The sequence below is a fragment of the Leptidea sinapis genome, chromosome 2 (assembly GCF_905404315.1).
Source record: "Leptidea sinapis chromosome 2, ilLepSina1.1, whole genome shotgun sequence".
NCBI classification, from domain to species: Eukaryota; Metazoa; Arthropoda; class Insecta; order Lepidoptera; family Pieridae; genus Leptidea; species Leptidea sinapis.
In genome coordinates, this window is record NC_066266.1 from 1,428,462 (window position 1) to 1,453,497 (window position 25,036).

At 36.7% G+C, this 25,036-nt stretch overlaps 1 protein-coding gene across 1 annotated transcript in view; it reads left to right on the top strand.

The window, feature by feature from the left end:
• The first annotated feature begins 442 nt into the window (after positions 1 to 442).
• LOC126972129 (leukocyte tyrosine kinase receptor) overlaps positions 443 to 25,036 on the top strand; it is a 53,196-nt gene continuing 28,602 nt past the window's right edge. Inside the window, exons 1-10 of the mRNA XM_050818725.1 lie at positions 443 to 1,616; positions 10,174 to 10,262; positions 12,660 to 12,778; positions 14,925 to 15,129; positions 17,082 to 17,163; positions 19,936 to 20,002; positions 21,865 to 22,177; positions 22,475 to 22,641; positions 23,332 to 23,519; positions 24,156 to 24,315. Of these exons, the coding sequence (XP_050674682.1) occupies positions 1,019 to 1,616; positions 10,174 to 10,262; positions 12,660 to 12,778; positions 14,925 to 15,129; positions 17,082 to 17,163; positions 19,936 to 20,002; positions 21,865 to 22,177; positions 22,475 to 22,641; positions 23,332 to 23,519; positions 24,156 to 24,315 (1,988 nt within the window). The 5' untranslated portion in view covers positions 443 to 1,018. The remainder of the gene's footprint in view (positions 1,617 to 10,173; positions 10,263 to 12,659; positions 12,779 to 14,924; positions 15,130 to 17,081; positions 17,164 to 19,935; positions 20,003 to 21,864; positions 22,178 to 22,474; positions 22,642 to 23,331; positions 23,520 to 24,155; positions 24,316 to 25,036) is intronic.

The window sequence follows — 25,036 nt, forward strand, 5'->3', positions numbered from 1 at the left end:
GCGACAGACCACGATAGTATTATATTTTATGATGATTGGAATTACTAAATATAAATCCATACAACTCATTTTTATCAAAGAAAATTATCACATAAGTTCTTGGAAGATAACGAAAAGGGAAATCCTTTGAAATACAGTCTTATTAAGAAATCCGTCTAGCGACGATCTGTCGCTCCATGAAATCACAAACCAAATCAGAGCTGAGTGAATTAGTAATACACCAGTTCTTCTCAACTCTGCACCTTATATAAATTCCCATCTCAATCATACCTAATTGGTTCATTTACGCTGCATTACCTTCCTTCGCCAAAAGAAAAGTGTCAATTTTAATCGCTAGACGTAGAATAAAGATAGTGATTTGACCGATTTCATTTCCGGTTTCCGACGAAGCGTTACGTCCTGCGCGAAAGCCCGGGAATCGAGATGTCACCTGCGCAGCATCCCTCTGCTCATAAGATCGCATCTTGCAAAAGTAATGATTATTTTGGTCCACGGCCGCATAGTTCCACAAATTCCCGGTAAGGCGCCACTGTTCACGGGAGTGGAGTAGTCTACGTACCTTATTATATCAATTTAAAACGTAATTTTTTGGATTGTGTGTTATAAATCCCGGACATTTATTATTATGTTTTATAAAGATTTTATTTTGTATCAGTTTGTCTTATGTGATATAGACTTTAACGACTGATGGGACTAAGGGACAATATTTTTGCGTCATTACGTGGTCACCCATTTGATAACGACATTTTTTCAGTGATATGTTAGAAGGACAATTAATTGGTCGAAATATTAAGTGAAAACAGTCGTGTAGTGTTAAAAATGTTCATGTTTTTATTGCTTATGTTTCGGGACAGCATTCTGACTTGGCAATGTTCCAAACCTTCGGCATACACAATGAAATGTCACAGCATTGAGGATACGGTATCCATCTATCGACAATAAATATAAAATGTCCCTTTGTAAGTGCACTGTTAATACCAGATCCCAAGCGAAATCAATTTAAGAACGACAAATACTAATGGCGCACGTAAGACTTTTCCTAATTGTCGTTGTGGTTGCGATTATAAAAACCCAACAATATGATTTTGAAGCAAAAGACAAAACGAAAAAGGCGATGGCTGCAAAGAGCGAACATCAAGCCAGATCAGCATATCCCGAGCCTGTGCGTGGGTCGTTCAAGAAACTCTCCAACTTAATGAACAGGACTGAGAGTAGGCGCCGTGGGAAGCAACATATAAGTACGATGCTTCAGAGCCCACGACTTACCCATGAAATGATGAACGATAACGAAGGATCGGTTAGTGTGAACCAAAGAGTTTTTAGTGACAACGATACAAACTCCTTGGCTGACAAAATAAAAACGTTGCGCCGTGAAGAGCCAACGTACGAGGCGACTAATAGAAATATGTACGTTTCGCAAGTGAGTGGGGTGTTCTGCAGCTTTGAAAACCTTAATGGTACGGCCGATATGTGTCTGTGGCAATGGAACAGTACTATATCAAGCCACGGCTTAGGTTTCAAAGTAGTATCAGCTGCTGATATTGTCACTATGAATCAGACGACGCGTGGACTTAAGTTCTCTGGACCTACTATGGATGCTGACGGCAATAAGGATGGTAAGAATATCTATATCATTTTCAAAGAGAAAAACAAAAAAATTCATATGACTGCTTCTGTGTGATGTCATTTTCAAAATTAAGATAAAATTTTATTTTTAATTAAGTTAAAATAGGGTAAATGGTGTATCGAATTTTTAAGGTATAGGACAGGACGTCATTTTGAAAGGAAAAAGTCCCAGTGCAGCTTGGCCAGCCTTCGATAGTCAAAAATTATAAACAAACACGCAAACTACCCTCAATTTTACACAAAAAAATATATTAAAATGCTAAAATATAGTTCACAATAACAGTTCTATTTAATTACAATTATAACTATAATAATCCTATTAAAATGTGCTGGTAGTTTAAATAAAGTTTCGAAAAAACTCTTAATTCTAGAACGTATAATTATTATGTAATGTGCAGATTTAATTCTTATGTTCAGTTTTACTTTAATTACCAACTCTTAAGTCTTTTTTTTTGATACTGTCTTTAACAATTTGTCGAAAGGCGCAGCCGCGTATATTTAATTAATTATGTCACAAAAAGCGGATGTCAATATTTTTTATTTGTCAGTTGATTTTCGTGTCCGTTTCAACTGTTGCTAATCAAACAGCTTCTAAATCAATGAAAGGTCAAGGAGCTCTTACATTACTTAATTTATATTATCTTTTTTCATTCTGTTTTTTACTTTTTATTTCATTCTACTATAATATATTTCAGGAATCAGTGATTATAATACATTAAGATATAAATAAGTCAATTATTTGTATACATGTTTGATAATGTCGCGTAGCAACGCTTCGACGTACAAGACGAGAGTTTTCAAACTTCAAGGCATTGATAATTTCGACAGCTCCGTCAATAATACCCGTAGCTCAGCGGAAAAGTATTTACTAAAATTTCTAGTACAATTTAAATTTAACGATGGAAGAAAATGATTATTTTGAAAATAGACTGACCGCTTCTTGATAAAAGAAGAACTAGCGTTCGGTGCGGTGTGATCTGCTAAAGGAACCGCCGTCTCCATCAAGAAAACTTTCAACGGAAGACGGGGAAAATCCAGCACATGCTACACCGTAATATTACTACTTAAATAGATAGTTTGTTTCCATAGACTTATAATATACTAGCTTATAGACAGACAAACAAAGCGAGCGAGAAAGAAGAAACAGCAAAATGGAAAAGTAAAGTTAATCAGCTATTGTTACTGTCATCGATTTTGATTTTTTTATAAGGGACGAGACGAGCAGGGCAGTCAGCTGATGGTAATTGATACGCCCTGCCCATTACAACGCAGTGCCGCTCAGGATTCTTGAAAAACCCCAAATATTCTGAGCGGCACTACAATTGCGTTAAGTCTCATTTGCCCAGTAATTTCACAAGCTACGGCGCCCTTCACGAAACACAGTAATGCTTACTCATTACTGCTTCACGGCAGAAATAGGCGTCGTTGTGGTACCCATAATGCAGCCGGCATACTGTGCAAAGGAGCCTCCCACTAGTAAAATTGAAAAAAAAATGGCTCTTTCGTAAATCCTATTACTCCACAGCTAAATATCAAAGTAATCAGACAGCCTGGGACTAGATTATGATTATTTTATAGCAATAGCAATGACCTTTTATTAAAAAGAGGGCAAAAAAAGAATGCTGAGAGAGTTTCTTGCGCCGCTTCTTCTCTCACAGAGGGCCATTTGTTTCCGAAGCGGTAGTAGTATCTAGTATATTAGAAATGACATCAAAGATAATTCAAAAAGAAATCAATTTTGAGAAAATAAATGCCTTTTATGTGTATAAGTTTAACATTCATTTAACTACATGTAACTAATGAATAAACTCTTAATAATCCTGTAAATCACACCAAGAACTTCTTTATTTTTATATTGACAATTATATTACTCAACAAAGGCTCGCTAATGAGCTGTTTAATAGAATAAAAGTGTATAAGGGTCGAGGCCATGCAGCCGTAGCATGCAGTCAATAAAAATTGTATTAAATCATTGTGCCTCATTACTTCACATCCGGTTGTATTCAGACGGCACGCCCAAGCAAAGACAATTTGAACGGATGAGTTAATTTGCTGCCTGTGTTGTTTTGTTCATAATACGAAGAATAATTTCTTCGTTTGTTCTTACGAGTGTGTGACCTTACACTTCTAAATTACTACTATAAAAAAGAAATAGGTAATAAAGGGAACACGTAAGCAAATCTAGTTGATTACAACCAAAAAATTTTAAGAATGGAATTTTAACAAGTAAACTCGTAAATTATAGCCGATAGAATATTGCCGTGTAATGTAAGTAAGTAAGAAAGATCTTTATTTGTTCACAGGCGTAATACATTAAGCTCTCCAAGACGTGTCCGTTGTTGAGCATAATAATATTTGATAGAAATAAAATATATCAATAACAATTATCACAAAACAAATTTGATCACATCCTTAAATAAAGTTAAATTAAATTAATCGCATCATGAAGTAAAAATAAGAGCGATCTTTTTTTATGAAAATAAGGGAGGAGACGAGTAGAATGTTCAGCTGATGGTTATTAATACGCCCTGCCATTACAATGCAGTGCCGCTCAGGATTCTTGAAAAACCCAAAAATTCTGAGCGGCACTACAATTGCGCTGGTCACCTTGAGACATAAGATGTTAAGTATCGTTTGCCCAATAATTTCAGACCGAAACACAGTAATGTTTCTACATTATTGGTTCACGGCAGAAATAGGCGCCGTTGTGGTACCCAAAATCTAGTCAGCTTCCTGTGCAAAGAAGAAAAAAAATATTACAAAAATAAAATGAAATCTGTTTCATTCTTGTAAACTGTAATGTGTAGGTAATTATATATAAATAATTAAGTAATAGAAAAGGGCAAACGGCCTAATATCCTAAAGTAAAGGTGATGTTTAAGCTGAATACGTCGACCTTATAACTCCGTAGGGCGTAGACGAATAATTACCACAGGAATACAGATCTTAAATAAATCTACAATTAGCGCGCAAGTTGAATGTAGTCGGGGCCTATGGTAAAGAGCGGGTCTGACAGACCAAAAAGGTGACGAAGGTTTAGAAATAATTTGTAAAATACCAAACCATTTTTACACTGCAGTGCAAGTGCTAGTTTTCACTATAACTTACTCTTAAATTATTCCTTCTGTAAGGAATTTGACAGGATTTTTACTGTAAAAACGATTACAGTAAACAACAAACATTGTTTTAATGACTGAGCAACAGTGGGGATCCACTTAATTCGTAAACGCTTATATCATGATCTTTATTATGAGAAACATTACAATAATAGTCCAGAATTCAACATATATGTAAAAAATACTCTAAGCTCTTGAAGGTAGTTTGTCATGAAGCGGAGACACATTTCATTGCAGATAAAATTAAAAATAATAATAATAAAGAAAAAACAACTTGGAATATAATTAATAATGAAACTGGTATGTCAAGTTGCCGTAACACTTCTATGTGTTTGAATATTATCAATGCCGTTATAAGTTCTTTAATATAAATTACAAATGAATGTGATAAATTCTCCGAAATCCCAATTATTACGACCAAAGACCAAAACTCTTCACCAAAAGCAGCACAGGATATGGTTAAATTACACGTACCAATATCTTTCATTGATTTCAAATTTAAGTATGTTATGTATACACTAAAAATCTTCAAATCAATAAACCTAAAAAATTCAAAGTATCTATGGGGCCGTATATACTTGACATTGTAGCACCTGAATTAGCAATAATATTTAACGAATGCAAAGATGAGGGTGTGTTCCCTGACCTCATGAAATACAGCAAAGTTTTTAGTAAAATTTTTTGCTTCAGCAGCTACAAATGCATTTTTTATATTATTGAACAATATACAATATTTGGTTTTACTAGGGGCTTATCAACAATTTATGCGGGTGTTAGACAAATTCAACAAATCTTTGACGCCTGGGAAGCATTATTAATTAATAACAATTAATAAATTCAATACAGCTCTAAATCTTTTAAAATCATATTAAGGTGCGGACTGAGTAGGGATTAGGATTGTAAACGCGTAAGCAATAGTACAATATTTGTCTTGATTATGTGGCTAATGTGGTTTTCTTTTATCTATTCAAAATATACATATTAAATATACATATTAAATTGAATAGTTGTTCGGTTTAAGTTTTAGAAAAATACTAATTCTGTCAAATTCTTTAAAAACAGAATCTTGCTATCGTTGAAAATTCAGAGATTTTTAACTCCAAACTTTCTTTTGGGAAGCAAATTCCAAATTTCTTATTGGATATTTTAAATTATATATAGATATTCTATTCGGTTCAAAATTTTCCTTAAGTTCTTCTTTTTGTATTGTATTTTTTGCGTCGGAATATTTTCATTGCGCTATGCTGTAATCGACACTCCAAGAAACCAATTCTTGAGATAGTTGTTTAGATTTAGATAGTTGACGTAAACGCGAACGGTCTTCGAGTAAGCCTGTAGGAAAAACTGTTCCGCAAGGTTCCATTCTCGGTCCTTCCTTGTTTCTTATATACATCAACGATTCACTGTTTGTGGTAGATGACAGCCATGAGATTGTATTGTTTGCTGATGATACTTCACTTATTTTGAAAGTGAAGCGATGTGCAGATATTGATGACGAGGTGAACAATGCACTTTCAAAGATAGTGCATGGTTTGAGAGGTCCTTAAAAAATGATATATTTAAAGTGTAATGCAATTTATCTACGAAATATTTATTTATGATTTTGATTTATTTTTGATTTTGAGACGAATAATCTGCACTTAAACAGTAAAAAAACAAAGTGTTTATATTTCATTACACCAAACACAGCGGAGGTACAAGCCAACGTACTTAAAAATGACCAGAGATTGGAACTTGTGAAGCTTCCGTGGGGTCCACATATTTCCGAACTAGCAGATAGACTCAGCTCTGCGGCATACGCCATTAGAAAGATTACAGAGTACACGAATGTTGCTACCGCTAGATTAGTGTACTTCAGTTATTTTCACAGCATTTTTTATATAAGAGAGTAGAAACGGGCAAGAGGCTCACGGGATGGGGAGAGGTGAGGCAACTGCCCATGGACATTTGCAACAACGGTGCCAAGAAATGTGAAATGCGATAACCGGCCCTTAAGGTGGGAGTATGCTCTTTTCTCGAAGATCGCTAAGTCGTATCGGTTTGGGAAAACCGCATCCGGTAATTGATTCCACAAAGTAGCTGTGCGAGGCAAGAAATTACTTGCAAAACGCGCGGTTGTGGAATGTCAGATGTCAACGTGGTGGGATTCGACCGCTGGAATCAACCCGAACAGCTCTTATGAGCACTCCCCGTGATAAATGCGGTAGAAGATGCAGAGAGAACCCACATCTCTTCGCAATGCCAAAAAAACAAGCCGATCAGAGGTGAGGACAGTACTCCATGTGAGGCTGAATTTGCGCCTTATATAGTTGCAGGCGGTGGCTTAAAGTAAGTAAAGTACTGTCTTGCCTTACTGAGTACACCAAGTTATTTAGAGGCCGGTTTGGCCTTCTCTTCCAAGTGACCATGGAACTGAACGTCGCTCGATATATTGACGCCAAGTACGCCAATACAGGCTGTGGCGGTTAGACGAGGGATCTCGAATCGAGGGGATACGACAGAGGGAGACTTGTTAGTGGTGAACGCACAAACTTGTGTCTTCTTGAGGTTGAATTGGACTTAATTTTGTCGGCCCATTCCGAGACTGCAAAGCATTGTCTCGATGTCAGACACAAGTTTATTCTGGTTCTCGTCAACGTTATCCCGGGACATGTTGGCACGGCCGGTGTAGGAAGCATGCCTTGTGCTGTCGTCTGCATTGCAATGAATACTCTTGATTTGTAGCATATCATTGATAAAGAAACAGTGTAGGAGACGCAGCCTTGTGGGACACCAGAATTTATGGGTTTTAAGTCGGAGCGTGCACAGTTGATAACAACCTTGATGCTTCGATCGGCCAAAAAGCTACTGACCCATTTGCACAACCTCTCGGGAAGCCCATAGGATGGCAGTTTCTCTATACTTAAGTGCTTTATATCACACCTGATGGAAAGCCTTCGCTATGTCCAAACTCACCGCCAACGCCTCACCCTTCGACTCAACCGCTTACGCCTATTTATGGGTGAGGTATGCAAGAACATCACTAGCTGAGTGACCCTAATGGAAAACCTACAGGCAGTGCTCCTCTAGGTATCCCAGGAGCTGGCGGTTGATGATCGACTTTACGACATTACCTTGGAGTAAATGGAGGTAATGTCCTTTCTTAGGGACCGAGTGCACTAAAGCCGCCTTCCATAAATGTAAGCGCAAAAAACAAATACATGCTCTAAAGGTTGATGCATCCAACATACGATAATTTATATTTATACCGTTTATTCTTTATTACTTTTTATTAAATAATTTATATGATTAACCGATTTTAGAAATTTTTTTGGTCTGTTTTTTTATGTTCACCAAGTGAAAAGTTCTGAGGTAACACCTCAGAACTTTTGACAGTGAACCGATGTTGATAATTCTTTTTTTATTTGAAAGCTGGTGTTTCCTGTGTAGTCACGCTTTGGTCTAGATTTGACAATGGCATCCATGAGAATACCATAAGTCTTAAATTTGCTTTTTTAAATTTACATTATATACGTATTAGTAGTAAGTAACGGAAATCTTAAATTCTTAGGAGCAAATTACCTATACTCAGCCGATTCTTTTTTATGCTATCCGGATAATTATTGAGTCACCTACCGTAACGTCGTTATGGTCAAGAAATTGTCGTAGTCGAATATAATGATCAACGAAACTCATTTAGGGTGCGTTCCGTGACAGAATTTCTGTCTGTTATCAAATTGCAATGCGCTTACTTAAATTAAGTAGATCTACACAATCAAATTTAGACAAATTATTAGTTAGTGTACAAAAAATAAATCTTCGACTCCAAAAATAACAATAATCGTCACTAGAATTGTATCAAAATACGCAATTATTTTTATACTTTTTAGTGCATATGATATCTATTGTTTTGGAATATTGAATTGAATTTAATCGAATTGAAGTGATGTGATCTTGAATAGGTCAAGGTTGTATTCATTATTAACATCATTATAAAGTGTGCATGCTCTAATAATAAAACTGTTCTGTCTATAATTACATTTTACCGATTGTATTTCGAGTATGTTGCCTCTCCTTGGGGGCCCCAAATGGATCCTTGTGGGACTCCTGGAGGAATAGACATCGTAGCAGATTTAAAACTATTTAGAACAAGAACTTGACATCTGTTGGTAATATAAGCTGAAAACCATCGATATAAGTTGCCTTAAATCCCTATTTGCAGTAATTTGTCAAGAAGAATAGAATGGTCAATTCTAATAGAAGAAGGCTCCGACAGACAGGGCAAAAAACAAATTCGATTTGGTTGATCTTCCTTGAATTAAGCCATGTTAATTTTCACTAAATATGTGATTTAGGGCAAACTGAAGTTGCTTATGGTTTTTTTTCTAGAAATTCGGCAAAAACACGTAATTTAGAAATTGGTCTACAGTTTTCCACTCGGACTTTATGAGTTGATGTGATAAAAGCTTTCTTCCAGACGTCTGCTAAAATGCATTCATTTATGGAACGTCTGTAAAGAAGTGTCAAGAGAGTGCAGAGATATTTGGCGCACCTGGTGATTAGTAAGGGTGGACCAGCAGACTTATTTGGATCCATTTGAATATTTATTGAATTAGGCGTTACTTTGCGAAAATCCATAATTATACAAATGATTAAAGTTTTCTGTAGTGTTAATTCCGCCAATATTTGTTTTTAAAACAATTCGACACGTGTTTCGCCTCTACACGAGGCATCCTCAGGACGTGTTGTCTCGCCAAAATCTGTCACGAGCGGAATTAACACTAAAGAAAACTTAAATCATTTGTATATCCATTTGAATAGTTTAAGAATTTTTTCATGGGCAATATCACTGAGCAAAATACGACGACGACTATTTTTTCTTTATCATTGACGGAAACTGAGTTGCTGGGAAAGTTTGAATCAAAAAAATCTTCAAACATTTTACAAATCTCCTCATCATTATTTGAGTGTCGGTCCAAGTATGTAAATACAGCGGGGTAGTTCTTTGAGCTCCTCTTCGACTTCATGTACGACCAGAATGACCAAGGAATTTGGCATATATTAGTCTCAATTTTATTAATGTAATCTTCAAACATTTCAAGCTCCATTCTCCAACAGCACAATCTCTTAAAGTGACGTATGAATTTAAATCAGAAAGATTGCCATAATTACTGAATTTTTTGCGAAATTTGTTTTTTCCTTTAAGATTTTGATAAGAGGCAGTTTATACCACTGGGGATATTTGCAGTTATTGTAAATTTGTTTAGATTATATGTATTCGCCTTTTAATGATGTATGTATCATAAACAAAACTTAGAATTAGCAAAACTACGGAGATTATACACTATTGTGGAGTAGTATAGTCTCCATAAAAGTTAACATCAGACGACCCGTACGCTCGTTTGTCCTCCGTTTCCATTAAAAAATTTTTAAAGTTTCAATTCTATTTCAGGACATTTCCTCTACTTGCCTGTGGATCCAACGATGGACAACATGGTAATCAAGTCTCCGCCCTTCAGAGGATTGCGAGAATTTTGTAAGGTATGTGATAAAGTAAAGAGGATATCGGCGATACGGCATCGAGATATAGATAGAGTTGCCATACATACCGTATAGACGGGATATTCACCGTATTTAAAAATCCCATCCCGTATTGCTACATATCTCGTTTTTGTCCCGACAATTTCCACAACTTATAGAAATAGTCAGCTCCATACAAGTGGCTCGGCCGACTGGCGGGGCATGCGGGGTCACTCACACACCCACAACGCAAAATATGTAGAAATGATGAAGGTTCAATGGACAGAAGAACTAAACAGGGTGTCGGTAGGGACCATTGAATCCACATTGTCACTATAATTTTAAAATTACATATTATGTTAGGTTCTATGATTATAAACCGAAAGAGAGATCATTTGAAAAGTAAAATCAACTTCACACCTAATATGATTGGACGAAACGTTAACGTACAATGGGAAAAATAGTAAAATGATATTAATTAAATTTTATTACCTCAAAAGTTTAAGTGTGTGCTATTTTTTAATTTGATTTATTTATTTTATACCATTGATTCCTACTATGATGAGATTAAGGGTACTGTTAACAAAAAACCTGACGTGGTATCCTTCACTTCAATTAGTAATTTTAGTATACATGCATGTTTTGACGTAGTTGAAACGCTGCATTTCGGCGTAAAATATCTTTTTTCCCCCGTGTTAAGTGATCACCGCCGTCTACATTATCTTGCAACACCAGAGGAATCACAGGAGTGCTGCCGGCCTTTAAGGAAGGCGTACGTGCTCTTTTTGAAGGTATCCATGTCGTATTGGCTTTGCCCTCCAGGTGACCGTGGAATTGGCAATCGTTCGAGATTTCGAGAGCCAGTATTCCGAGACTAGGCGACGCTTTAAGCGAAGTGATGTCGAAGAGCGGTGATACGACAATTGGGTTTTTTTGTGGTATTGCTGTGGTTTACTTGAGTATACGTGAGTCTTATTGGGGTTTATTTAGACAAGGTTCAATTTACCCCATTCCACTTTTCAACAGAGGATTCGTTTATTATTTTATTAATAAGCCTCGTTTGACTTCAACATGCGCGTTTTTGTGCCCTTCCCAGAATATGACGGGCGGCCCAAGCGAGAGGAGGAGGGATTCTCCGACTCTGGTAGCGTAAAACCTGTACATGCTTTTTAACATCTAAAGTGTTAAACGTCCCATATTGGGAACTAAATATTATGGGAACCGCAGACATACAACGAGCAGACTCGTCCCTAACAGCCCCGTGCGACACCTCTCTTTCGCCTCCAGCGCATAGTACCGACGGCATATTTGTTACGGCAATTGCAAACGGACCAACCACTTATCACACATCTTTTCAAAATCTGTGTAATGGAGAGCTCCCAGTGCTAAGGCTACCTGGTCGAGGACCAAATAGTCACTCATATAATCCTAGAACATACAGAGTTCCCGAGCAATGGGCATACATACTCGAAAATATGAGGTTGCTCTGAGAAGTACAGTAGCTACGCAACAACGACGACGCTCCTTTAATTCTTCTGTTACTACAGGAGTCGTTTGTGCAAGACAAACTTTAAAAAACATTTCCATCAAAAACATCTCATATCTCAGGAAAGTTCTGAACTTCTGGACATAGGTGGGCAAAATCGACCCAATGAGTCTATTTTCGGAAACAGGGCCCCTCACCATATACAACGGTACATCGTGTTTAATTCCAGCCGATATTGTTGCTACGGTTTTGCGTTATTGAGTTTGTGATTAAAATAAAATAAACCTATAAATATTTGTTTTGTATATCAAGGTTTAGCTGTGCTGTTCTATTTTATACCAAGTTTTTTTGTCAACTAAGAACAACGTTAAGACAGCATTGCAGGTGTTTATTGGCCGAACAAAGGAATTGACCTTCTATTTAGCATGACCTAACTGTGAAATGAGTTTCCTGGCATAGTGTATCCAAGTTGATACCATGTTCGTAGACTCACCTAAAACGCTCACACGCTCGTTTGATTACAAAAATTAAAACTATCATTACGGGGAAGTGTACCAAGAATACTGGCAACATTTCCGCATTGGATAGCTATGCTGATCCGTTGAGCGACATAACTGCCAGTGCTTGGGTTTTCAGTAGCCCTATTGAGGCGCGTATGTAGTATTATGTACATTCTCCACGCCTCTGGCCCCAGGGGCCAAGTGGCTCGACACCAAACGTGAAAAGATGTAAGACTCACTGAGACCAACATATTTGCGACGCTTGCTGTCTTGGGCAGTCGAAGAAGCAGCGCCAGCATCAACTGACATAACTTGGACTTTAGAAGGAACTGGAGTGTCGACGCAAGTCGCGCCCCACACCAGTGCCCAGTCCTACCCCGTGCCCAAGCAAAAATATCAAATACATATTATGACATTTATAATTTCTTTTAGTTCGAAGTCAGAATGCATCAAAGCAAAATGCAAAACGCAAGCATCAGACTTGTCTCCGAGTCGACGCTGTCTGAAGTCCAGTGGATACTTCAGGAGTTCGCCGGCAACAACTTTGAAGTGTAAGTTTGTTTTCATCGCGCTTGCTCGTAACTTATCTTTTACATTCGCGTCACGCCATCTTTTTTTATTTAACGCACTAGTGGAGCGGCTAGCCGCCATCCAAAAACAACGTAATACGTAGGGGGAGGGGATCGAAGAAGTATGACGGGGGTGGGAGAAGACAAAAAATTAACATTTATAAATGTCATATTAAAAGTAATTTCTCTCGGGCTGGAAGAATAACAAAAGCATCTTGCCCATATATATATATATAATTAAAGCCTTACCCTGCTAATACTTTCTTAAGGCGCTATAGTCCTAAAAAGTAACATTTTTAAAAATCTACTTTAAATACTTCTACAAATACTACGGTTCCAATTTTTTGACATGTTTATCTTCATTTCATTATCAAAATTATCGCTGTTACGAAAACACGATTACGAAAAAAAATCTCGATAGATTTATTTTTTGAAAAATAGTCTTTTTTATTTGAATTGTTTATATTATCATAAAACTATGATAGCTATAAACACAAAACTTATTTTATTCGATAGTTTATTAGTATTTATAAATTTTCATTGTGGGATTTATCAATACGCGTTGTGAATTATTTTATATTATTTCTTTTCGTAACAAACCAAACGCGACGACGACCTTGGTTGCATGCTCGCTCAAGCCAGCAGTACGCCTGTGACCACTGTCAAGGAATGTACTGTGTTCGTATCTCTCGGGCTCACATTACGTAAGATTTTAGCAAACAAGTACAAAGCGGGAATCATAGTAGAAAATAATGATGCGACAGCGTATTTGTTGAAATATATAGGTAAATGTAAGTCGGAAAGTATTAAAATAAAATTTACGTAATATTATTTTGAATATTATGCAACGCGGGATTTTTGTATATATGTACTTTAGGGAAGTTAGATAAATCCAAGATGACCGCCGCACATAATTATAATTTCAGCAATATGGATATTGTGTCCGACGTTCTTGAGGGTGCAGATAACGACTTTGTGATAATTTTTGAAATCCAAGATGGCCGCCGCACAAAATTATGATTTCATCAATATGGATATCGTGTCCGAGGTCCTCGAGGGTGCAGATAACGATTTTGTGATCATTTTTGAAATCCAAGATGGCCGCCGCACAAAATTATGATTTCAGCAATATGGATATCGTGTCCGAGGTTCTCAAGGGTGCAGATAACGATTTTGGGATCATTTTTGAAATCCAAGATGGCCGCCGCACAAAATTATGATTTCAGCAATATGGATATCGTGTCCGAGGTTCTCGAGGGTGCAGAGAACGATTTTGTGATCATTTTTGAAATCCAAGATGGCCGCCGCACAAAATTATGATTTCAGCAATATGGATATCGTGTTCGAGGTTCTCGAGGGTGCAGAGAACGATTGTGTGATCATATTTGAAATCGAAGATGGCCGCCGCAAAAAAATTATGAATTCAGCAATATATAGCATAATCGTGTAGTTCTCTGCACCTTCGAGAATCTCGGATACGATATCCATAATGTTGAAATCATAATTTTGCGCGTAATATAACATTTCTCTCATACGTCGATAAAAAAGATTTACTTTAAAAATGCATAAAAAATATTATCACAGTAATTCCGTACTCTAGCACAACTGTAAGTTTTAAAAAATATTACGCGGTCTTTCTGGGTCGGCGGTCGTTGACCCGCATCGCTCGGTTCGTTCTCAGCCATGCCCGACGCCCGTGTCCATGCGTACCTATCGAATCTAATGATCGCGCAATTTTTACCTAAAGTGTTGGGAAAACCTCGCCTTAATACATAGTTCCTCAATCTATCTGTCTGAAGGCTGGGTTGTAGCAACAAACTTTAGCAATAACAAACTTGCAAAAAACAAGTTGCGTCATTTGACAATTTCTAGATCATGTCATAACTTTTACTGTTAATCGTAACCGTTCAATTTTGGCCGGTTAAAGCTATGGTCAATGTTAAACAGCTATATAGCAACCTATCAAAAAATTCAAATAAATATTCGATATTGAATTGAAGTCAGCGTTACTGTTAACGTTAAATTTGACTTAAATATGTAACAGCTAAAATGATGCAACCCAACCTAACCCACACAGGTTACGCAAACTGTATAATAAAATAGCAATTAATTTTATATATTATTTCAGCTGGCAGCCCATTAGATTCATGATCGGCAAAGTGCAACAAGAAGTGCGTATCATAATCGAGATAACCCGACCGAATTACGTAAACATGGAACAACTATTGCCACATATTGCTATCGACAACATACGCATGTTGGAGTGTTTGCCTGAGCCACCCGTCTTCAATGGCGAGTGCCAATTTGGACAGTTCAAATGCAGTATTATGAAGGTAAGAAAAGCATAATAGATTTTTAGGGCAATAAGGGACGAGACGAGCAGGTCGTTTAGCTGATGGTAACTGATACAATGTAGTGCCGCTCAGGATTCTTGGAAAAATTCTGAACGGCACGACTATTGCGTTCATCACACTTGGGGCATAAGATGTTAAGTCTCATTTGTCCAGTAATTTCACTAGCTACGGCGCCCTTTGGACCGAAACACATTAATGCTGACACATTACTTCTTCACGGCAGAAAAAGGCGCCGTTGTGGTACCCATAATCTAGCCCGCATTCTGTGCAAAGGGTCCTCCCACTGGTAAATGCACATTAATCGCCTCTTACGATATCCTCGGCCTGGGACTTCGCTATTCTTTTTATTCCCCCGGGAAGCACAGGGCAGAAACTACACGTCGGAGCATAGACTTAGACTATACGTGCGTATGGACAAACAAATAGTGCAAGAGAGAAAAACATGTGTAACGAAGATGCAGCATCATTCCGAGTCTTACCATAAATACTAAAACGCACTCTTTCCTTGGGAAAATCTGCCAATCATAATCTAATAATAATAAAATCATAACAATAAGATTAAGATCGGGACTAGTCGACGGCTAATCTTCAGCTCTGATGAAGTCCGAAGTGTTCGTTTCCAACCAAGAACCGCCGCCGAGTCTTGCTGGAAGGACCATTCTTGGTTATTGAACATGGTGTTGTTAAGGGTTCACTATACTTTTTGTGAATGGTATCTTGATACATTTGTGCCATGTCATCTGTACTAGGATATCATAAAAATAGGCAGGTGTTACCATAACAAATCTTTTGACTGACATGAATTAGGGGACATGGTTAAAGTGGTAACACTGGCGTAGCTTGCCTTTTATGCTAATCTGTTTGGTTTACCCTTATGAAGGGTAAAGAATTCTTATCAAAATTTATTCATCATAATTATCTATTTGTCACTTTTTCCAATTTTTTTTCAAATAATTCAAACTAAATAAATGTATACACTCTCCTTACCTTTTTTTCGCCAAACTGATTCATCAAATCATTTATTGATGATGATGACTTAGTTTATTAACCTTTTTTGACTTTTGTCATTTCCGAAAAAAATTGGAAGTTTTTATTAATCTTTGCTTACGCAGGTCGGGGGCCCCCGTGGCCCAGGAGCCGCGTATAATTGATACGGCAGATACGCCCCTGAGTGGTTATGAAATTGATAACGATAAGAGGCATATATTTTGTCAAAATTGATTACTTTTGAGTTCTTTATGGTGTTATTTCTAACACTACCACCGCTTTGGAAACAAATGGCGCTCTGAAAGAGAAGAAGCGGTGCCAGGAACTCTCTTTCCCGCTCTTTTCAATAAAATATTCAATATTGTACTGTCATTGTTATTGCTATAAAATAATCATTATCTGGTCCCAGGCTGTCCGATCACTTAGGTATTCAACTGTGGACTAATAGGATTTACGACAGCGTCATTTTTTAATAAAATATTTAAATTTATTTATAGATAATGCCTGAACAATGACTGGGACTCTATTATAAAAGTGTACACTTTTACCCTTAAAGCTATTATGTATCTTATGAAGCTACTAGAATAATAAGTTACAAGCAATCCCTTATATCTAGTGCTATATATAATAATGAAAATCACTGTTTAGTGCTGAAAGTTGACGGTTTTTGTGAACGTCACAGAATATTTATTTCTTTGAATTTTTATTTCAGTGGCTGTCTATAACCAAGCTGATATATAGCACGAACAGCTCTTTTTTGCAGAGCAAACACTATATCAATGTCAGCAGCATGACCCCACAGTAAAATACCGCACATCATGATGCTGTGAAAATAAATAAGTAGAAACCATTTCATTAGAATGACTGTGTTTTAATAGTTTTCTTGTCCATGCCCTCTCTTTTCAGTTAAGTTTATTGTGACCTTAAATCTAAGTTATTTGTAGAAGGAGTCTTGCATCAAGTTACAACAAGTTTGCGACCTGGTGAACGACTGTGATAATGGATTCGATGAGAATCAGAATTGTGGTAAGTTTTAACTAAACTTTAGCCAAACTTAGCTTTAGAAGCATCAGAACTTACTGTGCGTCCAGTATTTATTATTTCCAAGAAAGTACTATATTATGAGTAATTAATCAGATAGTGGACCTTGGCTACTCACATGACCGATTACACCGATGAAAACAGGCCAGGTTTATTAGTTTAGTGTGAGGGATAAGCTACATCTTACTCACTATTTGTATGTTTCTTTGTGTTAGTGTGCGTGCATTGTTCAAAATAGAGGTTAACTACCAGCCTCAATTGTTTTCGAGGTTTTCACAGCTGTCACAGTATATGTAGACGTATAAATAATGTAAGCTTGGCTATTAAAAAGAGCATCAATGGTGTGCGGTAATAATCCAAACCGGCGTACCCTTCCTTCCCGCACCATCTGCGATTGTACCGATGCCAGCCATTGCAAATTGGTAATCGTATTTAGACGAGTCTCATGCATGAAGTCTTTGCGAATTTGGTATTCTCATCCCATAACAAATCAAAAAGAAATCAAATAAAATAAAAAAACATCCAACAACCCTGTGACCCTGACGTCTGAGCTAGAGGTCCCGGGTTCGAATCCCGGTAGGTGCAGACATTTATATGATGGATATGAATGTTTATTTCCTAGTCAGGGATGTGTATTTGTATTTATGTATGTTTTAGTAAGTATATTGTATTAAATATATCGTTGTCTTGCACCCATAGTACAGGCTACGCCTAGTTTGGGGCACTATAGCAGGGCATGTATCACTATATTATATTATTATTAATTAAAATCACTTAAAACAAATACAACAAGCACTTAAGTAGAGCAATTCAATTCCAGGCTGCTTTATCATTTAAAAAGCCTTGGATATTGTAAGAGCCTTTGCTACTAAATTTACTTTTTGTGTAGGCTTTGAATTTATTTATAGCCAGCTATCTGTTCGGGGAGTTTATTATAGAAACGAATACATTGACATTTAAAAGAGTTATTGACTTTATGGAATCATGTGGCAGGCATGGCAATTTTACCCTTATTTCTAGTATTAATCCTATGTAAATCCCTTAATTTTGTAAAATTGTTTCTATTCCTATGTACAAACATCAAATTCTCGTAAATGTATTGTGAGGGGACTGTCATAATACCTATTTCTTTAAATTTATTCTTTTAAGAACATTTTGGATCCCATGTTATCCATGGTTCTAACTCTCTTCTGTAGCATAAATATTGTATTGATCTCGGCAACATTACCCCATAAAAGAATACCATAGCTCATATTGATGTGGAAGTAGCTAAAATATACTATTCTGGCCGTTTCTATGTCAATAAGTAGTCTTATTTTCTTAACCGCATATGCTGCAGAGCTTAATCTGTTCGCTAAGTATCAATTATCACTAGGTTACGATACGTCTGTGATACCGTGTAAATAGCACTAATTTGTAATTGTTCACGTTCTTGTAAGCCGTTCATATTCACTGGCAATGACTTTCTGTGCACAGAATACAATATTGTTCTAAGTACTTTAAAAAACGTGACTATCGGCAATGACTTTCCATACACAAAATACAATATTGCTATTAATTGTTCACTGGGCTTTTAAAAAAGAGCGACTGTATAGTTTTCATTTCTGACTGTGTGCTTTTCGGGTCCTTTCATCTGTCTCATTCTGACAAGCGGGAGATAAAGAGATTTGTGTTTAACCATATTGAACGTCTAATTGTAATATTTAATAAAAAAAATATTCTTTTTACTGACTTATAATGACGCTTTTTGCCAACCCATTTTATATGAATACAATAAACTTACCGGTGATAAGTCACACCATCTTTTTTTCGTATCGTTAACGTATTACTTGAGCACTTTTTTATAGCACAATAACTACTACTACTATACTTTTTGACTGACACACAGTTGACCCATGATTAAGAAGAAAATGATGCTTACATATTATGTTTAAGAACACTTTTGCTGTTCCGCTATCAGACTGCGAATGATACGTCCACAATCCACATGTATAGAACGTCATTGATATTTAATGAAAAAATATTAATTTTACTAAATTATTTACGCTTTTTGCCAACCCATCTTGAGTTAAGGCCCAGGCCAAGCCTATCAATAGGTAGCACATACAAATTATAGCATTTTATTGATAGTAAAAGTATTTATAAGTAGGTATTAGGTTTGCATAAGAGGTGTATTAAATTAAATTTGTATTAAGTTATTTTATACTTTTTAGTTTTTGAAGTCGGTTTTTTAAACGTAGTTTCTTTTTAATTTAAAAATCAATGAATCAGATAATATATAATATGAAACGGTTAATATTATAGAAATTACGTGAAATTGAATTATTTTTCTTCTGTATCAAGTGACCAATACAAAATGAATATATTTTTACTATACTGATGACAAAATAAGAACGTCTTGTTTAAGTTTAGTGAACTTGTAAAAAAATCAATGAAACATGGTTTTAAATTATATTTTAACCGGTTCTTTCGTTTAACGGTGTTGGATACCCATAGTTGATTGTGAATAATGGAGATCTTTAAGCTCCGCAATGCAGTATTTAATTGTCAATGACTGTACATTCTAGAGTATGAAGCTGCTAATGTTTGCGCAACCTGCATTGTTAGACGTGGCCCCTGCTATTATTAGTAATATAATATATTCTGTGCCTCTGGAGTTAAGTTGTGTTGAGAAGTGGTCTGAAGAATTTGGTTCAAATTGATACCACTAACCTCCAGTGTTTAGCAGAATTATGTAATAGGTTTGATGTTTCGCAGATAAAATGCCATTTGGATCATACTGCAACTTTGAACAAGACACCTGTGGGTTTGAAGATGTTCCTCAGTAAGTATATGTTTTTGTATTACAGTACAAATATAAGCTCGCGAGGTAAAAACTGCTACTTAAAGAACTGTCCTACCGAAATGCCACTCTGTAAATATAATATATCGTGTGACGGTCCTAAATCTCAAGCTCTCGTGTAACGCTAAAATCTGACGCTTGTGTCGGTTAGCGAGCCCGCGCAGCGATCTGCCGGAAAGTCCGTGTAAAAGCTTATTGTCTAAGAGCCCGTGAACCCCAGACCTACGTTATTTTATAAAAGCTGAAAGTTTGTCTTCTGTCTGAAAGGAACTATCAAAAGTGTCTGACTAATGAGGAAACATCATCTACTTATTACCCAAGTATTATATAAAAAAATCAGCTTTTATACTATGACGTAAGTAAAATTATAATTTCATGAACATTTTGTGTGTCTGGCAAGGGTTTGCCACGATGTTAAGTGTCTGGCAATGAACAACGTGATTTTTAATAATATTCTGACGGTAATACCGAAAAATGGCTCTTTATTATTTTTTATCTTTAGTACCGTTTAACTTCCAAAGCCACTGTAACGCAAACTCAATAATGGTCCATAATGCGCTGACAAACTTTCAGCTTTTATAAAATAACGTAGGTCTGGGGTTCACGGGCTCTTGCTCTATTAGCTTCAAAAGAAAATATCTATTGTGGCCGCCACAGATACCAAAACATAGGTCCAAGTGATACGTGATGTTTTTCAAACTATGTATCCGAATTATTGTTTCTGAGTGCAATGATCAAAATCAGAACTAAAAACCAAGTTCAATGATAAAAAATAAAGTAGGGACAAGTAACACAAGAAGGGGTTCCAAGAATATCATGAATGTTATCAGCTTTTATAGTAGGAGGTAGTCCAGAAATAATAAAATCAGTCTACATATTTATCTTCCAAATGCAAAGTTAAATTTGACCAATCTGCAACTAAAGAGTAAAAAAATCGATACGTTGTGTGAGGACTGTGAATTATTTCGCGGGGAGAAAGCACCTCCATTTTAAAGTGAATTGCTTACATTATTTCCGTTTCGAATACTATTTTGAACTTGTGACATTAACCACACCTTCGGCTCGGCCTTGTTAATGGCAGCTATTTTGCAATAACGTACTTTCCACCATTGGATTACAATGTACTATTTATTATGTGTTCACCTAAAACACCCGGCCGCGACAAAGAGCTACATGTTGGTTTTTAGGGTTCCGTAGCCAAATGGCAAAAACCGGAACCCTTTTGGATTCGTCATGTCTGTCTGCCTGTCCGTATGTCACAGCCACTTTTTTCCGAAACTGTAAAAACTATACTTTTGAAACTTGGTTAGTAGGCGTATTCTGTAAACCGCATTAAGATTATTAAGATTTACACATAAAAATAGAAAAAAATAATTAATTTTGGGGGTTCCCCATACTTAGAACTGAAACTAAAAAATTTTTTTCATCAAACCCATACGCGTATCTGTGTATCTATGGATAGGTCTTCAAAACTGATATTGAGAAACTGAACAGTTTGCGCGAGAGTAGTGGAGTTTCGAAACTGGAAAAATGTATCGCCTCCTCTGTAACTTCTAAAAAAGGGAATGATAAAACTAAAAAAAATATTTGATATACATTACCATGCAAACTTCCACCGATAATTGGTTTGAACGAATAATTTAATTTAAAAAAGTACACAAATAAATATTAATACATCGATCAAAGTTACAACGAACTTTGAACGAACTACAAGAACTTTTATATTATGTTAATTGCTGCTACGGAACCTTTATTTTAACATTGGAAATAACTTAGCAATTTAAATTTTAAGCTGCAATCCAAAAATAAATAGGACTTTGTTGTTTAAAAAGTTCTTTTTTCAGGCCAATCCTGAAGTGGTCTCGTCACAGCGGACCAACCCCAACTGACAAAACGGGTCCAAACTATGACCATACCTGCGGGCCACCAATGGCCCACTATACAACAGTGAACCCAATGATACCCTTATCACCTTCGCATAAAAACTATTCTTTGTCAGTCTGCATTGGCTATTATTTCTTCGTCAACATGAACGTGACTGGGCCTAATAAGGAAAGAGCCGATTTTGCTTCAAGTGCTGTCATGAAAACTGTGGTTTTTAATCCTCCACCAAAGGTTCATGGGAATATATCATCGCAGTATTATAATTGCTGCATGGTGAGTATTATTTTTAAAGTAAAACTTTTATTTCATTAAATAATTTTTGTCCTTATCGCATTATGCTTACCTAATTATAATATGGATCATAATATTTCAAAGCCTTGTTATACATAACGATTTGTAAAATTAATTACTATTCCTTAAACCTTTTGATACACCTCATAATTGATGTTACGTCCCATTTGCAGAAGGATAAACCCAAGCTCCTAAGTGCTATTATCAGGGTTTCCGCAAGACACTATACTAGGTCCACTAGTATAAAGATTTGCTACAATATCTATATTTTCCCCACAGATTCGCTTCTACTACCAGCAAAACGGTCGTAACTATGGTTCCTTGAGCGTTGATGTGGTAGAACTTACTTCACGTGGTAACATCACCACGTCATTATGGTTTTCGACCAAGGACAAGGGTGAAAATTGGTACAGGGCATCAATATTCCTACCGAATATTACAAGCAGGTAATCTTCTAGTCATATCGTTAATATCTAGAACTTTAATAATTTAGTTTTTAAAATGTGTGTGGGTTTATGTATTTACCATTCTCACTAACTATCGTGGGCTTTTATTATTTACTTTCGTTAGTTACTGTTTTTCATTTCTCAATTAAACAGTTATTTTTATGTGATATGCCTCCATTACTTGATTTGAAAGAGCGACATCTCAAGTAAATTTTCAAATATGCAATTATTGGGGTTGAGCAAGTTATCAACTGTTTGGCTTGGCTCAGTTGGTACGAGGTGGTAAGGGTTCGTGTCCCGCGTCCTCTATATAATTGAAACATTTTTGAAACATTTCGCCTCACGGTAGTGACACGACCTCCTCGTTACAATGTAGTGCCACTCAGGATTTTTGAGAATACAAAATTTTGTGTGGGTAAGCCACTGGTAGATCTGAATTAAATCAATCTACAGCTATATATTATAGAAGAGTCTAATCTGTAACATTAATAAAACACTAACCAAACCAAACAAAATACTAACATGTGATCGCACACGGCATAGATGGATTGAAATAAATCTAAGAACATTCCGTAGACTTACTTACTTATTAAAATTCTAAAGCAGGATATCAATACCAAATTGTTCGTAAACCTCATCTTTTTATCAAGTGTTGGCGAATTGCTTTGTTATTCAATAAATTCATTTCAGGTATTACTTTCTCTTCAAGACAAGGATGGGCATGAGAATATACTCAGACTCGGCCATTGACGATTTCTCTATGGCTCCAGAATGTTTCGGCCTCAATATAAACGCGACTGAATTGGGAGATTACAATTATTACGACCCTGCATTTGAAGAAAAAACCACGCCTCATGCAGATTTTGAGGACGCTACAGGTAAAGTTGATAACTGTTGGCCTGGTTTGCCATATAAATTTACACAGGAAGCCGGCTAGATTATGGGTACCACAACGGCACCTATTTACGAAGCAGTAATGTGTAAACATTACTGTGTTTCGGTCTGAGGGTTGCCGTAGCTAGTGAAATTACTTGGCAAATGAGACTTAACATCTTATGTCTTAAGCTGACGAGCGCAATTGTAGTGCCGCTGATAATTATTGGGTTTTCAAGATTTTTCCATATATCGGCCCCAGGAGAGCTTGGCACGGCTGTTTTCCAGAACTGGCTCCAGAGTATACTTGTAATACGGGACTTCAAAATGCACAATATTGTATCGAAGGGCAAGTTGCTGATGGATAATCCTGACTTGGTTGTATCTGTGCAAATACAATGCCAATGGAGTCAACTGGTGAACAACTAGAAATAATATGTCTGATGGACTCACGAGGATGGTGGCACGCCCGACATAACATGTCTACTGTGCCATCTTTCATGATGTATTTCCGGTAGTTATTCGTCTTGATAACATCATCAGTTATTGCACAGGCAAATCCTTTTATTTCCCCAAAGAAATCACCAAATCGTAGCCAGGCTTAAATATTTTAATCCATTAAGATATAATGTTGCATACAGTGTATCGCTTCACGACTTGCGGCGCGTATGGACGTCAGGGGCCTAACCAGACGCTGTGCGACATAGCCTACAACAATACCCCGGTACATGTATCCGTGGTACAGTCGCCGCCTTACACTGGGATTCAAGTGTGGCAGGTGCCAGCTGAAGGCTTGTACACGTAAGTCCATTTTCACTAGCTAGGTTGATACGTTGGGCCTATTTTTTGTGGAAGAGTGACAAACGGGCGAATGGGACCTTGATGTTAAGTGATCACCGCTGCCCACAGTTTTTCATTTCATTCTCCAACTTAATAATCATAGGAGTTTTGCTGTTTAGAAAAGTGTACGCGCTTTTTTTAAAGTACCCATGTCGTATCGATCTGAAAACACTACACAACGAAGTTCATGCTAGAGTATTGTTGTACGTGGAAATAAGTGCCCATTTCTACCGTGAAGCAGTAATGTGTAAACATTACTGTGTTTCGGTGTGAAGGGCGCCGTAGCTAAGCTGAAATTACAGGCCAAATGAGACTTAACATGTTACGTCTCAAGGTGACGAGCGCAATTGTAGTGCCGCTCATGCCGCTTTTTGGGTTTCTCAAGAACCCTGAGCGGTACTGCATTGTAATGGGCAGGGCGTATCAATTACCGTCAGCTGAACGTTCTGCTTGTCTCGAACCTTTTATAATTTTCATAAAAAAAGTGCCTAGTTACTCGCCATATCCCAACGCCGCTACTGAATGCCAACAAATCCATACTGTCGGTCATTGATGAACTGATGATCCTCTTGGTGTGCCAGAGCCAATATTCATGAAGCTTTTAAAATTTTTACTGCAGGGAGGTGATAGCAATAGGCAATGTAGTATAGGATAAGGATAATCATAGTTTCAACTCAACTTC